This window comes from Pseudochaenichthys georgianus, chromosome 8 (assembly GCF_902827115.2).
Source record: "Pseudochaenichthys georgianus chromosome 8, fPseGeo1.2, whole genome shotgun sequence".
NCBI lineage: Eukaryota > Metazoa > Chordata > Actinopteri > Perciformes > Channichthyidae > Pseudochaenichthys > Pseudochaenichthys georgianus.
The window spans coordinates 33,162,584-33,179,668 of NC_047510.2; the positions used below are offsets into that span (position 1 = coordinate 33,162,584).

General features: G+C 40.3%; 1 protein-coding gene across 4 annotated transcripts in view; it reads left to right on the forward strand.

Annotated features, from left to right (window-relative positions):
• Positions 1-7,170, forward strand: part of LOC117450790 (RNA binding protein fox-1 homolog 2-like) — a 74,601-nt gene extending 67,431 nt beyond the window's left edge. For 3 of the 4 annotated variants that reach the window (XM_071204121.1, XM_071204123.1, XM_071204124.1), the window contains 5 exons: positions 1,096-1,138; positions 2,394-2,497; positions 3,814-3,889; positions 4,056-4,076; positions 4,221-7,170. In XM_071204121.1, the coding sequence (XP_071060222.1) occupies positions 1,096-1,138; positions 2,394-2,497; positions 3,814-3,889; positions 4,056-4,076; positions 4,221-4,265 (289 nt within the window). In that variant the 3' untranslated portion in view covers positions 4,266-7,170. The remainder of the gene's footprint in view (positions 1-1,095; positions 1,139-2,393; positions 2,498-3,813; positions 3,890-4,055; positions 4,077-4,220) is intronic. The other variant, XM_071204122.1, reaches the window with a different exon arrangement.
• Positions 7,171-17,085: the final 9,915 nt, after the last annotated feature.

Here is a 17,085-nt window from a genome sequence, read left to right on the forward strand (position 1 = left end):
TTGGACGCTTTATGATGTCATAACGATGTGTTGTCTTGTGTAACCATTAGCCAATCAGCAACCAAGGTAACCCCCCCCCCCCCCCCCCCCCCCTTATCACCTGAATCTCCTCTAGAGCTCCATTGAGTTCTTTGTAACCAAATGTCTCTCAGAGGGGCGTGGGGAGGGGCTCCTTATTCTCATCTAAAGTAACAGACAGAGAATCAGCACTTTGGAAACAGGGCTGAAACGGAGGGGATTATGGGTAATTCTGCAATGATCTGTTTGGTGTTTCAGCCAATCAGAGACAGGCTCTGGATATATCTGAGACCTGTGATATCTTGATGAAGAACAGTGTAATGGGGGACTTTTAAAGTCTTGGTTTTATTGTAGCGGTCAGAGATCTTCTGGCACTTCAGCTCAAGGACATGAATCTTATCTTTGGAGTCACAGTAGTGTCCTTTACAAAGAAGACATCTGGAGAAGATGAGGAAAACACATGTGGAAATAATAAATATGTAAATAAATAAAGTAGTTAAATTCTCATAAATTATATTTCTAATCCAAAATCTTAATAATAAAATGTATTCTTTAAGTCTTTATTTTATACGTTTCTGCTTTTGCCTTTTAATAATAAAGAATTAAAAATAAATAAATACAAAGAAAAACGTTGATATCATCATTTATTTGCAAGAAATAAAAATATATAAATATGAATATAAGGAAAAATGCTTAAATATTAAATATTGATATCGTATTTTGTTATGTTTATATTTCAACAACTATTTATTTGTATGTTTCTTATGTATGCAAATGTATTTATTTCTTATATGTATTTATCTTAATATTTAGGTGTTGTATTATTATAACTGTTGTTATTTTATATATATATTTCCATTTGATTATTTAAAGTAACCAGATGTATTGAACTGTCTCTTGCACACGTGGGCGGTATCAAGTCTCTCTATTTGCTCTGCATGCTGCACGGGTGTGAAATAACGTCTCTCTCTCTCCCCCTCTCTCTCTGTGTGACCTTCCTCCACTCTGGTTTTTCGGGACTGTGCACCACTCCACTTGCACCCTCCTCTTCCTCCTCTCCTCCTCTTCCTCTCTCAGTGTGGTGTATCAGGATGGGTTTTACGGCGCTGCAGACTTATATGTAAGTATAAGACACTCCCTCTCTCCCCGCTCTCCTCACAGCGTATCCTGCTTTCGCTCTGGGGCTTGATTCTGCATGTGTGTGTCCAGTCATGCGCTGCACAGAGCGGCCTGCAGACATGTAAACAAGCAGACATGTAAACAAGCAGACATGTAAACAAGCAGACATGTAAACAAGCAAACATGTAAACACACACCTTCTTATTATGACATTTCAACGCAGCTCGGGTGAAAAGAGGTTTAAAAATAGCTGCAAAAACGTAAGAATGGTGAATCTCAAACCTGTGTGTGTGTGTGTGTGTGTGTGTGTGTGTGTGTGTGTGTGTGTGTGTGTGTGTGTGGGTGTGTGTGTGTGTGTGTGTGTGTGTGTGTGTGTGTGTGTGTGTGTGTGTGTGTGTGTGTCCTTCCTCTCTTTTTCCCTGAAATCCATTTAAAATAACACAAATAACAATAACGGCAAAAGTCATAACTGCGTGTCCTTCTCTCGACGTGTCTGTAATTACATTGAGTTTTCTTTACGCTCTCAGCTGTGTGTGTGTGTGTGTGTGTGTGTGTTTGTGTGTGTGTCTCCCTCTGATCTCCCTTTAGTGATAATAATAATAATACAATCTAACGCGACAGTTCAATTTCCTCCCTCTGTCTCTCTGATAACCCCCCCCCCCCCCCCATATATAATGCAGTCTATATGTATGGTAAACAGGTTGTGGGCGTTAATGTCATATATATGTATTTCTTTACTCAGGGCTGTGCTACAATGTACAAATATTAAACATGTTGTTATCGAGCGGTGCAGTGATGGCGTAATCTTTTCAATGAGATCACGTTAAGAATAAAAGCCAGCGTGTCTTCAAGCAGAATATTTTTGTAGGATTAAAACACGTCTAGAATTGTTCAAATAAGTATTTTTCTAAATGAAAAGACGACAAAAGAAGCTTCGACCCAATTGTTCGTACTAAATTCAAGACGTTTTTGTATTTAATACAAGTTTATATCTTCTATAACTGCATAACTAGATTACTTTCTAAACGTTAACCTTTGAGATGAGACATTGCACAGAGTAAAACATACATGGTGTAGTATCTCGAGAATTCATGACATTCTACAAAAAGTCACACATATTTCCATCTCTCTCAGAGTGAGATGTCGGTATATTCCACCTCTATCCGGCGCCCCGTCATCCCCACACCTTAGCCCAGGTGTCTCCTCACACACACACACACACACACATTATTAACTCTTTCTGTGTGTGTGTTTAGGGAGGTTATCCTGCTGCTGCTGCTGCCGCGGCCGCCGCCTACCGCTACGCCCAGCCGGCCGCCGTAACCGGGGCAACCGCTGCAGCCGCCGCCTACAGCGACAGGTGAGGACACACACACACACACACACACACACACACACACACACACACACACACACACACACACACACACACACACACACACACACACACACACACCTTTGTTAACGTTTCCATCTACACTTGTGTTCACCAGGTCACTTTGGTCGAGACTTCTCCACATTCCTCCTTCGATTAGATTTCCTCTTTCTAATTGCTGCAGCGTTTTATCTGGACCCCGATGGTCGCCCGGGTCCAGACCTTTGAATCCGCCCACATTACGTTGGCTGGAAATTAGTTTAAAAAGGATCACAATTCTGTCAAGAATCAGGAAAAGAGGAGAGCCAATTAAAAACAAGCTCAAATGCTTCCATGTCAAAGGGGGGGTTTGGGTTTTGTCTGTTGCTATCAAACGGTATCCCTTGGTTTCTACTTGTTTGGCCAAGCCACTATAGAGGCTCCTTGGCTTGTCTTTGTAGCAGGTCAGTTCGTTGAGTTTACTCCTGCTGACGTGATGCCATGTTTCTTTGAGGTATTTTCTGTTGACCTCTTTTATATCAGGGGGTCCGCGGGGTCTTAAAAAGTATTAAAAGCTGATAAATCAATTTAGCGAAAATGAAGGATATTAAAAAGTATTAAACGGCATTTTCCAAGGTGTTACATTTTGTAGCTTGTGTTCACTAAGTATCTAAATGCTCCAGAGAGGTTGTATTCTACAGTCTGCCTGAATGTAATCATGGCGTAGGTGTGTCGTGTGATTCTGTAGTTTATTGATGGCATCCCGTTGGGTTTGACGTCATCTGAACAGGACGTCGCACGCTCACTGCTTGATCGCGCGAAGGTCCGTTTACGCCGGTTGCTAAGCAACATCGTTATGGGGAAATGCAAGTTTGCGTCCAAATGGTTGGACGATAAGGAGGAAGGACAATCAATACTGTATATAGTCAATGTGAGGTAAAGTGTGTCGCCAAGGTAACCGGTTAGAACTCCAAGTGGCGATGAGGTCTTCAGATGTACGGGAAGGGTCTTTAAAGGGTCTTACATCTGACTTCAGGATTCCTGCAGACACCCTGTATCGGCTTAGTTATTAGAAATGATTGGTTTATGATGTTTTCTTTGGATTTATGGGTAAATAAAAAAAACCCAGTTTCTTTAAACCAGTCCTGTGTCGTGTTGCCGTACTGCTTGGTCCCTGGCAATTGGCCGTTATACTTGTATATATACATGCATAAAAACATGATCAATACTCCGGCCTTACAAAAAGAAAAAGGAAGGTAAAGTTGTTTTGTCTTTATTTCTTTAACCAAAATGTGTAACTTCCTGTACGTTGTGTTCCCTAGTTACGGCCGAGTGTACACTACAGACCCGTACCACGGTTTAAATCCAGCCGCCGCTGCTTATGGAGTCGGAGCAATGGTGAGTTAACTGACAAGCCCTCTGCACAAAACACACTATTTATACTTTGAAGATGCACGGCACCCTCTGTACTTTCAGGGTAATGCAAGTGGATGCATGGGGTCTGCACATGTTAAGTTATGTTTGGATCCACCATAGGCCTTTCTTTTTTGTGTGTCCTCAACAGGACATTGCACTCACATTGCAAGTGAGTTAAACAAAAAAAAAGTGCACATTTGTCTCATGAAATGCATCTTTTGTCGATTTGAATGCGACCTGTACATTTGATGGAATAATACAGCGCTGTCGCTTCATTGTTTATTGATGTGTTGTTTCTCTTTGTCTCTTCCAGGCCAGTTTATACCGGGCAGGATACAGTAGGTTTGCTCCGTACTAAAAGAATAAAAAAAAAAAACATCCGAGGAATTTCACACCGCTCCCAAAAAACCCTTTTTCCAGCTCTTTGTTTGGCAGCAGCTCCCCTCCACTCTCCCGCAGGCGGACAATAGCGACAACTCGTGTTTTTTTTTTTGCCATTTTGTGGCGACAGAGGTCATTGTGCCACATCATCAAACTCTGTCCTCGAAAAACAAACCTGCCACGAAAAAAGCAAAACAACCCTGCGACTTTGAACTACGGGGCGTGATTTCGGACGTTTTTTTACTACACTACGGGACCTGGAAGGAGTGAGACTTCACGTCTGTTCCCCTCTCTGACAGTATATCCACCGCCTATTAATAGGAGCTCATATATCCACACTTTAAGCAGACGGTATCGTCTACATTTCAAAAGGACGCTACTCTGAAAGGTACTCGAAAATGTAGGAATTATTATGATTTTTTGTGCATTTATCCGGGAGGACCTGGGACCGACAGAAACCACTCTACACGGCATGGGAATTTATCGTTTTTGCTCACTACTTTCCCCTTGAATTTACAATCATGTTAAGAAAACGACAAGGAAAAAGACGGTAAAAATGACTTTTATTTTCTGCATTACCTCACTCTTCTTTTACTTATTTTTGCTGCCGTTTGATAAGTATATAAAGCAGCCACAGAGACATCCTGTTATACTCATTTAACCAACAACACTAAGACGGGATCCCGTATCTCCGTCCTTTTTTCCCCGCCTCTTCTCTAAAGGCTCGTCGTCGATTTTCTCCTCGTAGCGCTTCTTCTTCTTCTTCAAAAAAAACCCATCATGAAACATTCCTGCAATCGAACGCTCATCGAAAACGAGTCGCCGATTCAAAGCGGGAAGCTCATCATCCCTCCCGGCCAATCAGAGGAGGCTATAGTGAATCCCGACAGAATTAGAAATTGGAGACGCAGAGATCGAACGGGGGTGTCTGATATTTATACTCATCGTTAAGGACACCATGATTTCTCATTTTAAAATCCGTCGTTATTACTCTGGGATTGTTTCGGGTCCGAGGAGTTTGTATGTTTCTCCATATACTCTCACTTTGTTGCTATTATTGGTTCCAAAGATTTTTATTCTGAAATAAGCACATTTTTTTTATTTTGGTCCCGATGTATTTCCTAGTGTTTCTTTGTGCCTTTTATTTAGTTATATATAGTTTACAGCGCCCTGGGGAATGTCGTGTTCGCAGCAGCAGGTGCAGGATTTGGGAATTCACAAAAACAAACTCGGACCACTCAGTTATTGCCAAGACAAGGGAAATCAGAGCAGATGGAGTCATGAGGGATACGCAGAAAGACGGAGCTGATATTATGGATTGTGTTTTTGCCGTTAGGGCCGAATTACAGCGAAATAAATCGTCCAAAAACGTCCAGAAAAAGAGGAAAGGGCCGAGGGTTATTGTGAAGGTGAGAGCCATTAATCATCAGCTGACAGGACAACGAACGTCCCTGCTGTGTATTTTTTTTTTTATTTCAGTGCAAGGAGTTTTTTTTGTATGATTGTGTGCAGTAGGTCCAATGAGTATTTTCGACGAGCATTACCTCTTGTTCTTTTTTGGGTCTTTTATTATTCCTTACAAGTATTATCAGAAGTGTTGCTATGCATGCTTTTGTGAGAGAGGAAGTCAGAATCCTGTTTTCATTATGTGCATGAATTCAAAATCATAGTGCTGGAGGAGAGGAGGACGGGGGGGGGGGGTGTTTACAGAGGAGGATGTTGAGGCGAGGAGTAAAAGGTCCAGGGGGGAAAGGAAGTTGATTTGCTTCAATACTCTGGGTTACGGCTGCTCTGTGCCTCGGTTTGTAATCACCAGTTTAATTTGGGACGTGCGGACCCCCCGTGGTTCTCTTTTATACCGACAGTAAAATCACCTAATGATCATTGGCTTTGAGATGAAAAGAAGACGCTGGTGAAACAGCTAGCGCCACCTTTCTGGTGCATCGAGCAGCCACTGTGGTGCAGGAATGAGTCCTAAAACCAGGAACGAGTTAGCATTTTAGCACGGGCTCCCTCTTATCAAACTCAATTTAAATTTATTTTTGGTTAGACGTCTACAATAAGGTCTGTGGTTTACACAAACTGAAGATATGTTCATCATTTGTTCAACACGTAGCTGAAAAAGACGACTAAGCGTCATCGGGCTGACCGTTAGCCACCTTTAGCTTAGCGGTGGTGACGTGAAGTCATGTAATTCCTTTATAGCCTCACGTTAGCTTACAAGACTCTCACTTATTGTTCTTCTACATCAAATATGTCAGTAAATACCCCACGAGTAAATACCCAAAGCTTTTAGGTGTTCTGAAAACATCAGTTGCTAGCAAGTGGCAAAGAGAAACAACATTAGCCGCCATTAGCTTAGCGGTGTCATGCAACCGTGTTCACTTATAGCCTAGCGTTAGCTTTTTGCTACATTTCAAACATCATAAAATTGCCGGTATAATACGGATATTATCACGCTGAACAAAGCATCATAGAAAAGGTGTTTGCCACTGATTTTAATGTCTGCAATATTTCAAAAGCTGATAAAAAATCCCATTGGCTTTTTGTCGAGGGAGCTCTTGCGATGCTAACTCTAACGGTAGTAAATCTGATTTGCTGCAGAGGTGCATGCTGGGACAAAGTTCTCCTCTGACCCTCGAATCGAACAGTGGGAGGTGTTTTTGTACAGGGATTTCATAAATGACTTTGAACTGCATGTGGATTTTTTTTTTTTGTAATGTCACATGCTCTTAAAAGCTCATTTATCCAAGTGATTTTTTTTTCAATAAGTGACATGTATTTTCTCACAATGTTCATTTTGCCATCCTTGTGTCTGCCTTCTGTTTATTCTCTCCATTATTATTGAATGTATATAATAAATAAACTGTTTGGTTTTTAAATTGGTCTGGGAATACTTATTACTTCTATATGCTTAATAATTATTTATCAAAGCGCTTTAAATTATATATATATAAGACGTGTAATACATCGAATACTGTGGATAATTTAGCAATTTAGGGGGAAGTGCCTTGCTCAAGGACACACCTAAACTATACGTATATACCTTTATCAGGTTTAAAGGGAGGAGGTGTCCTAAAAACACAAATGCATCTTTTTCCTCTTACCTGTAGTGTTAGTCATCCATTTTGATTGTTTTAGTGCGAGTTGTCGAGTGTTGGAGATGTCTGCCATCGCTCCAATATAATGAAACTAGATGGCCCTTAAAGGTCCCATGTCATGCTTTTCCGGTTATCACCCGTCCCCTTGTTGTTATGAAGGTTTTTCTGCATGTGAACGATCTGCAGAGTCAAACCCTCAAAGTGCACCCTGCAGCGAGTAAAGCTCTAACACAGAGAGACCTGTCTGCTGCCCCAGAACGCCTCGTTGGGGATTTCTCCTTTTCCATTGTTTGCTTCCTGGGTTCTGTGATGTGTGCACACCCAGATCAACACAAATGGACCAATCCTCGGAGCCCCTCACTCACCAGGACCCCTTGGCTAACTAGCAGGGAGTCCCATTGACCTGCAGAGAGCTCCCTGAACGCTGGAGATAGACGAGTTGGGATGGCGGAGGAATGCTCTCCGCAGACCCATTGACTCACAGCGTTACAAACCTTTTACTCAATATCAAGCCGCACTTATTGTTCTTACTTCGGCTGTGAGTGTGTGTGTGCTCAGGATGAGTTTCGCTTGTTCTCGCTGTATCGCCGACCCGGGAACCTGTCCGCTCCTCGCAGCAACGAGCCTCGCAACGCCCCGACCAATCAGAGCACACTGGGCTCACAGGGAGGGGGGGGGGGCAGGAGAGAGTGGATACACATGCTATACAGAGATGCTGAAACCAATGTGAGTTTGGAAAATTGCACAATGTAAATCTATTCTCGACCTCAACAATGGAAATATGATGAGTAGAAATGGGCATGGGACCTTTAACTCATGATGCTTGAAGCGCCATTAAAAAAACATTTGCAAAGCAATGACTCTTTCCAGAAATGATGATCCCGCTCCTCGAGACCAAATCCATGAGCAGTTGCCGTAGAGACTATTTATCAAACTACAAACTACATGCAGGCATTTGCTTAGCTTGTACTTGGTTTCGGACGGTAACTGGTTCAAGACGGTTACAAAATGACATCTAAAAGACTAGTCAGCAGTTTAATGTAGGAAACATTGTCTTTCTACCAAACTAAACCATGTGGCGATGGCTCTGAATGTAGGGGCTTGGCTTTGGATCAAAGGGTCACGGTTTCAAGTCCAAAGCTAGAGTCCCTTCGCTCCGACACCTCTCTGTAAATGCAAGCGTTTGTGCAAGTCTGTATTTCAGGTGTATTGAATCTCCTCTTGTGGGTTTCATAATTATCGTGGGATTCGTCTCTTCTATTACTGCTGAATGTGGGGATACGTTTCCAAGGTGTAGATTGGTAGAAAATAATAACTTGGATTTATATAGCGCCTTTCACGGGACCCAAGGCTGCTTTACAGAAAAAAATATGACATTGCATTTAGCTGACGCTTTTATCCAAAGAGACTTAAGTGCAATCGACCAAGAAGATACAACCTTGAAGAAAACAGAATCATAAGTACATCAGGTTTCATAGAGCTAAAACATTTCAAGTGCTACTCAACTGGCTTTAGATAAGCCAGTCCTTTATTAGTATATAAGTGCTCTGTTAGTAATTCTATCGCTCGAAGTGGAGTCGAGAGAGATGAGTTTTCAGTCTGGAAGGTGTGTAAGCTTTCTGCCGTCCTGATGTCAATGGGAGCTCATTCCACCATCTTGGAGCCAGGATAGCAAACCCACGTGTTTCTGCTGATGGGAACTTGGGTCCCCCTCGCAGCGAGGGTGCAGCGAGCCGTTTGGCTGATGCAGAGCGTAGAGCACGTGCTGGGGTGTACGGTTTAACCATGTCCTGGATGTAGGAAGGGCCAGATCCATTCGCAGCATGGTACGCCAGTACCAGTGTCTTGAAGTGGATTCTAGCAGTTACCGGAAGCCAGTGGAGGGAGCGGAGGAGCGGAGTGGTGTGGGAACATTAGGAAGGTTGAAGAGCAGACGAGCCGCTGCATTCTGGATGAGCTGCAGAGGTCGGATGGCACATGCACAAAAACAGGGGTAACACTTTATATTAAGGTACACTTATTCACCATCAACTAGTTGTTAATTAAAGGTGGGGTAGGTACATTTGAGAAATCGGCTCGAGATCGCTAGAATTAGAAAATACACAACCGGAGAAAATCTGCCACTTCCTTACAGAGCCCCTCCTCCAACACACACGAACGCGCACATGACCAATGAGGGCACGAGATAAATGTGTGCCCCGATGGAAGGCTGACAGGCAGGTAGGCCATCCAATCCGTTTAGCCGGGCCGGATTGGATGTACTTTCTACAGTATTACGGCTTCTCCAGATGACATTTTTTTTATGGATTTGTTGTCAAAGCACTTCAGATATTCATTGCTATCGGGATGTTAAGAGCATTCCATGGAATATAACAAAAAGTGTATCTCGAGCCGGTTTCTGAAACTTACCTACCCCACCTTTAACATAAACTGCTAGCTTATTGGTTATGAACAAGACTTCACTTTAAAATAGGGAACATATTTTTAGATATAAATACCACATTTTGAGTTATTGACACAAATAACACTTGTAGTTGCATGTCTTGTTACATAAGAAGAGATCATTTTTGTTAAGTGTTATTATGGGATAATTACTATGCATGTGGTGCTGCTGCCTCATTAAGCACTAATTAGAGGGTTATTGAGGAAACACTCTCAGCTAATGGCTTATTACTTGCAGAATATGGTCATGTAGAATAAAGCATTAATAAGTGTTTTATAATGACTAATAAAGAGCCAATATACTGCTAATATGTATGTTAATTAACAACTATTGATGGTGAATATGTGTACCTTAAAATAAAGTGTTTCCTACATGGACTACCTACGCTGTAAAATGTATTATCTCTTGGATTTACACACGGCATCTATTGCACGTCTGTCCGTCCTGGAGAGGGATCCCTCCTCTGTTGCTCTCCCTGAGGTTTCTCCCATGTTCCCTTAAACTGTGGGTTTTCTCCGGAAGTGTTTCCTTGTACGATGTGAGGGTCTAAGGACAGAGGGTCTAAGGACAGAGGGTCTAAGGACAGAGGGTCTAAGGACAGAGGGACTAAGGACAGAGGGACTAAGGACAAATGTAACATGTGTGATATTGGGCTATATAAATAAAGATTGATTGATTGATTGATTGATTGATTGATTACCAAAACAGAAGTAAAACAACAAAGAAAGAAAGTAGTCCCTACAGGAAGCTGCTCACGACAAGCGGTTTTATCTTGAGTTGCTGAGTCATGATTTTTGGAAAGAGGCATTGCTGTGAATGTCTATTGTTGTTGCTTTGAGCACCAGAAACATCCACTATCTTTCTATTGGAGACGACTACCTCCAGCACGGCACGAAGGAGCATGTATTTCACTCTGAGTGAGCAGTCCCCCTCAGCATGTGACCCAGAGCCCTGCACACTAGTTATCAGGAGGTGATGAAGCACACTCCCTTCAGCAGCTTGTAACCATTTAGGCATTTCCTTCCCACGATTGTGTACGGCTTATCATTTCTCTTTCCAGCCTCTGGCTGTAACAAGGTTATCCAATCAGAGGCTGGGAGAGGACGCCTGAAAGCACTCTCAAACGAGAGGAAACACGAAACAGGAGGTGAGAGAAAGTGTGGCAAGCCTTTGATCACAGAACAACCAAGAAGCACTCTTCCACCGTGAGCACACTTTACAGGAGATTGATCAGAATAACAGTCCTCAGATCGTGAGTAAAAGTAGAAGTACTCAGATCTTGTACTTGAGTAAAAGTAGAAGTACTCAGATCTTGTACTTGAGTAAAAGTAGAAGTGGTCAGATCTTGAGTAAAAGTAGAAGTACTCAGGTCTTGTACTTGAGTAAAAGTAGAAGTACTCAGATCTTGTACTTGAGTAAAAGTAGAAGTACTCAGATCTTGTACTTGAGTAAAAGTAGAAGTACTCAGATCTTGTTCTTGAGTAAAAGTAGAAGTACTCAGATCTTGTACTTGAGTAAAAGTAGAAGTACTCAGATCTTGTACTTGAGTAAAAGTAGAAGTACTCAGATCTTGTACTTGAGTAAAAGTAGAAGTACTCAGATGTTGTACTTGAGTAAAAGTAGAAGTACTCAGGTTTGTACTTGAGTAAAAGTAGAAGTACTCAGATTTGTACTTGAGTAAAAGTAGAAGTGCTCAGATCTTGAGTAAAAGTAGAAGTACTCAGATCTTGTACTTGAGTAAAAGTAGAAGTACTCAGATATTGTACTTGAGTAAAAGTAGAAGTGCTCAGATCTTGAGTAAAAGTAGAAGTACTCAGATCTTGTACTTGAGTAAAAGTAGAAGTACCCAGATCTTGTACTTGAGTAAAAGTAGAAGTACTCAGATCTTGTACTTGAGTAAAAGTAGAAGTACTCAGATCTTGTACTTGAGTAAAAGTAGAAGTACTCAGATCTTGTACTTGAGTAAAAGTAGAAGTACTCAGATCTTGAGTAAAAGTAGAAGTACTCAGATCTTGTACTTGAGTAAAAGTAGAAGTACTCAGATCTTGTACTTGAGTAAAAGTAGAAGTACCCAGATCTTGTACTTGAGTAAAAGTAGAAGTACTCAGATCTTGTACTTGAGTAAAAGTAGAAGTACTCAGATCTTGTACTTGAGTAAAAGTAGAAGTACTCAGATCTTGTACTTGAGTAAAAGTAGAAGTACTCAGATCTTGTACTTGAGTAAAAGTAGAAGTACTCAGATCTTGTACTTGAGTAAAAGTAGAAGTACTCAGATCTTGTACTTGAGTAAAAGTAGAAGTACTCAGATCTTGTACTTGAGTAAAAGTAGAAGTACTCAGATCTTGTACTTGAGTAAAAGTAGAAGTACTCAGATCTTGTTCTTGAGTAAAAGTAGAAGTACCCAGATCTTGTACTTGAGTAAAAGGAGAAGTACTCAGATCTTGTACTTGAGTTAAAGTAGAAGTACTCAGATCTTGTACTTGAGTAAAAGTAGAAGTACCCAGATCTTGTACTTGAGTAAAAGGAGAAGTACTCAGATCTTGTACTTGAGTGAAAGTAGAAGTACTCAGATCTTGAGTAAAAGTAGAAGTACCAGAGTGTAGGAATACTCTGTTTCAGTAAAAGTCCTGCATTCAAAATGTTCCTCAAGTGAAAGTAGAAAAGTATTCTCATCTAAATATAGTGAAAGACAGTAAAAGTAGTCGTTGTGCAGATTGGTCCATTTCAGAATAATATATATGATATGTTTTATAATGATTGATCATGAAAGTGTTCTCAAAGCTGGTGAAGGTGCAGCTAGTCTGAATGACTTTGTAGACTGCAGGGTAGCTTGTGGATTTACTCCAGGTGGAACTAAAGGTATCAAAAAAAAAATGGAGTTAAAGTACACAATTTAAGTAAAGAAGAAGTACCTCAAAGTATATTTAAGTACAGCACTTGAGTAAGTCTAAAGTTACTTTACACCAGAGATGGCAAAAGTACAAAGATCCTTTACTCAAGTAGAAGTACAGATACTCATGTTTAAAAATACTCTGGTGAAAGTAGAAGTACTGACTAAACTTATTTACTGAAGTAAAAGTAAAGAGGCTTTGAAATGTACTTCAGTAAAAAGTACCCATAGCTAGCAGCTGCTTTAAAGAGTACCTGACCTCCCTTTATATCAATAGAACAATAATGTCATTGTTAGCTAATGAATGTTTCCATGGTGAACAACGGCAACATGACAACGTTTCCATTGGTCCCTCTTCTTTAGAGAAGACCAGGAAGTGATGGATACACGGATCGTGTTCCAACCAATAGGCACGCAGTGACTCTAAAGAATAATGACCACGCACCAACACACATTCAGACTAAAGGAACCAGCTGTTTGGAAAATGAGAGAAGTAGAAAGTACAGGTATTTGAGTTCAACATGTAAGAAGTAGAAAGTACAGGTATTTGAGTTCAACATGTAAGAAGTAGAAAGTACAGGTATTTGGGTTCAACATGTAAGAAGTAGAAAGTACAGGTATTTGAGTTCAACATGTAAGAAGTAGAAAGTACAGGTATTTGAGTTCAACATGTAAGAAGTAGAAAGTACAGGTATTTGGGTTCAACATGTAAGAAGTAGAAAGTACAGGTATTTGAGTTCAACATGTGAGAAGTAGAAAGTACAGGTATTTGAGTTCAACATGTAAGAAGTAGAAAGTACAGGTATTTGAGTTCAACATGTGAGAAGTAGAAAGTACAGGTATTTGGGTTCAACATGTAAGAAGTAGAAAGTACAGGTATTTGAGTTCAACATGTAAGAAGTAGAAAGTACAGGTATTTGAGTTCAACATGTAAGAAGTAGAAAGTACAGGTATTTGAGTTCAACATGTAAGAAGTAGAAAGTACAGGTATTTGAGTTCAACATGTAAGAAGTAGAAAGTACAGGTATTTGGTTCAACATGTAAGAAGTAGAAAGTACAGGTATTTGAGTTCAACATGTAAGAAGTAGAAAGTACAGGTATTTGAGTTCAACATGTAAGAAGTAGAAAGTACAGGTATTTGAGTTCAACATGTAAGAAGTAGAAAGTACAGGTATTTGAGTTCAACATGTAAGAAGTAGAAAGTACAGGTATTTGAGTTCAACATGTAAGAAGTAGAAAGTACAGGTATTTGAGTTCAACATGTGAGAAGTAGAAAGTACAGGTATTTGAGTTCAACATGTAAGAAGTAGAAAGTACAGGTATTTGAGTTCAACATGTAAGAAGTAGAAAGTACAGGTATTTGAGTTCAACATGAAAGAAGTAGAAAGTACAGGTATTTGTGTTCAACATGTGAGAAGTAGAAAGTACAGGTATTTGTGTTCAACATGTAAGAAGTAGAAAGTACAGGTATTTGAGTTCAACATGTAAGAAGTAGAAAGTACAGGTATTTGTGTTCAACATGTGAGAAGTAGAAAGTACAGGTATTTGAGTTCAACATGTAAGAAGTAGAAAGTACAGGTATTTGAGTTCAACATGTAAGAAGTAGAAAGTACAGGTATTTGGGTTCAACATGTGAGAAGTAGAAAGTACAGGTATTTGAGTTCAACATGTAAGAAGTAGAAAGTACAGGTATTTGTGTTAGAAATGTAAGAAGTAAAAGTAAAAAGTCGTCAGAAAGATAATTAAAGTACTGATACCAGATAAATGTACTTAAGTACAGTAAACAAATTATTTGTACTCCACTAACCTGTGTGTGTGTGTGTGTGTGTGTGTGTGTGTGTGTGTGTGTGTGTGTGTGTGTGTGTGTGTGTGATGTGTGTGTGTGTGTGTGTGTGTTGTGTGTGTGTGTGTGTGTGTGTGTGTGTGTGTGTGTGTGTGTGTGTGTGTGTGTGTGTGTGTGTGTGTGTGTGTGTGTGTGTGTGTGTGTGTGGAACCATCTTTAATTGCATCTGGAGTTAATGGCCATAAATGGGTTGAATGAGGCGGGAAAACTCATATCCTGCTAATTGCTCGAATGCACAAGAGGCCAATTGGCAATTTGATGGCACTCTCTCTCTGAGTAATTGAAGTCGAGTTAATTGGAAGAATAGATTGAAGGCCGTCTGATAGAAGAGGGTGGGGGGGGGTCTATTGCAGTAAGGGATTGACCTTTGTGTGGGCGGTGGAGTCACTACAGGGCACCGTGGGGGGGGGAATAAGTGGTGGAAAATTTCTCTGTCGATTGATTTTGTGTCAAAATTATACCCAAGGCAATTTGTGTTCTTTAGTATTATTCTGAAAATATAGATCAGATGTTTTCCTTTCTTACAGTTTACATTTCCGAGTAGTTTTGTCTGAGTGTGTCTAAACACTGCCCCCTGGTGGTTAGAAATGCGGTACTGCACCTCTGCTGCGTAAAGTGGGCCAATTGTGCTTTTTGGGGTTTTCCCTTTCCTGTGGTGTTATATGGGTTTTCATCATAGGTTTTTATGCATCATTAAATCACACCCTTGTCATCTTAAATTCTTAGTTTTTTGCATGTGTCTACAGTAAAGGAAATACCAAAACATTTCCACAATTCATTGATGAATTGTCGAAAATTGGAGCCACGTTTACAGCAAAACTAGCGCAACGACGAGTGATATATATATATATTGTTAAAGCAGCATGTTAAAAATGCATTGCACACGTTAAAAATGTAATAAAATAAACAGTAAATAAATACATATAAACACCTAACTTCACCTAATTGATTGTATTACTGTACACAATATCATTTTGAACTTTTGTATCTTCTGTATATGTTTATAGTATACTTATTTCTGCATTTTAATTGCAACAGTGTCTCTTGCACTATTCCATTTGTATTTCTTCTTAAAGGTAGGGTAGGTAAGAATGGAGAAACCAGCTCGAGGGTGCTAAAATTTGAAAGTACACAACCGGAAAAAATCTGCCTCTTCCTTACACACGAACGCGCACATGACCATGAGGGCACGAGATAATTTGTGCACAGATGGAAGGCTGACAGGCAGGTAGGCCATCCAGTAGCGGGCAGTAGTAGCGGGCCGGCTCAGATGATTGGTCGTGCTTTTTACAGCGCCACGGCTTCCACAGATGACATTTTGTTATATATTTATTGTCAAAGCATTTAAGATATTCATTGCTATCGGGATGTTAGTGTTTCTGAAGTGAATTACCTAAGTAGTTTAATTTAATCTACATTATATTGCAAGTTGTTGTGTCTAAAACTACACCTTAGCTAATGTGCAAATGTCAATAAATCCTTTGAGTCTTTGAAAGATCCATGTCCAGAATATACAATGTAGAATATACAGGATATGTCAGAATACATTCGATAATCTGCCTGAAAAAGACGAAGAGGCAAACACAACTTTTATGGATAAACCCTTTTATTGAGCATGTGTAGAAAGTCACTAAAGACACCCACCTTGTGTCATTTATGAACATTGTTTTCTGTGCAGCAGCACCAACAAAACCCAGCCACTGTGAAGGAACTTTGAATATGAAGATGTTAATCACTGATGGCACTGTCTCCTCTCGTCTAATAATCCCCCTCCATACTTTCATCCTTCCTCTCCTCGGCAGTTTGGCACCTTCAGAGTGGCAGTTCCACGCCTCCTCCATCACCTCAGGGCTTTCTCACACACACACACACACACGCACACGCACGCACACCACAAAGCATTTGGTGATGGATTTCCCGAGCTGAACCCATCGCTCCTCCATGATGAAACGGGCAGATGAGTCATTCTGTTCGAGTCTCTTTCTACTTTTCGGGACGGAGGGTTTAACATATTGGCACATTTACAAATATTTACATTTGCACAAGAAAATGAAATGTAGAAAAACTATTTTTTTTTGTACATTAAAGGAATACGTCACCCGAAAAAATGAAAATATGTCGTTAAATAGATCATTAAGTCACACCGGTGTTACCTTGAACTCTTGAAGACATTAGTGTTTTTCTTGCGTGCCACAAAGTACGATTTTGGAAAAGATGCGTTTGATAAAATAATTAGCATATTTGGATAAATATGACTTGAATTAGACAATGAAAGTTGTGCAAACATTTGTAACTCGTGTTTTCATGCAGTTGTTGTTGTTTTTGTTGGACCATTTACTTCACTTCATCACAACTTCTGTGTCTTATGATTTTTTGTCGGCATGCAAGAAAAACTTTTTTAAATATTCAAGAAAACATTCGGTGAGTAATTGATGTCTAAAGGATTTTTTAGGGGGTTAAAGTATCCCTTTAAGCACGGATCAGTGCACGCGTTGGCGTTGTCTTTGGTATACATCAGTT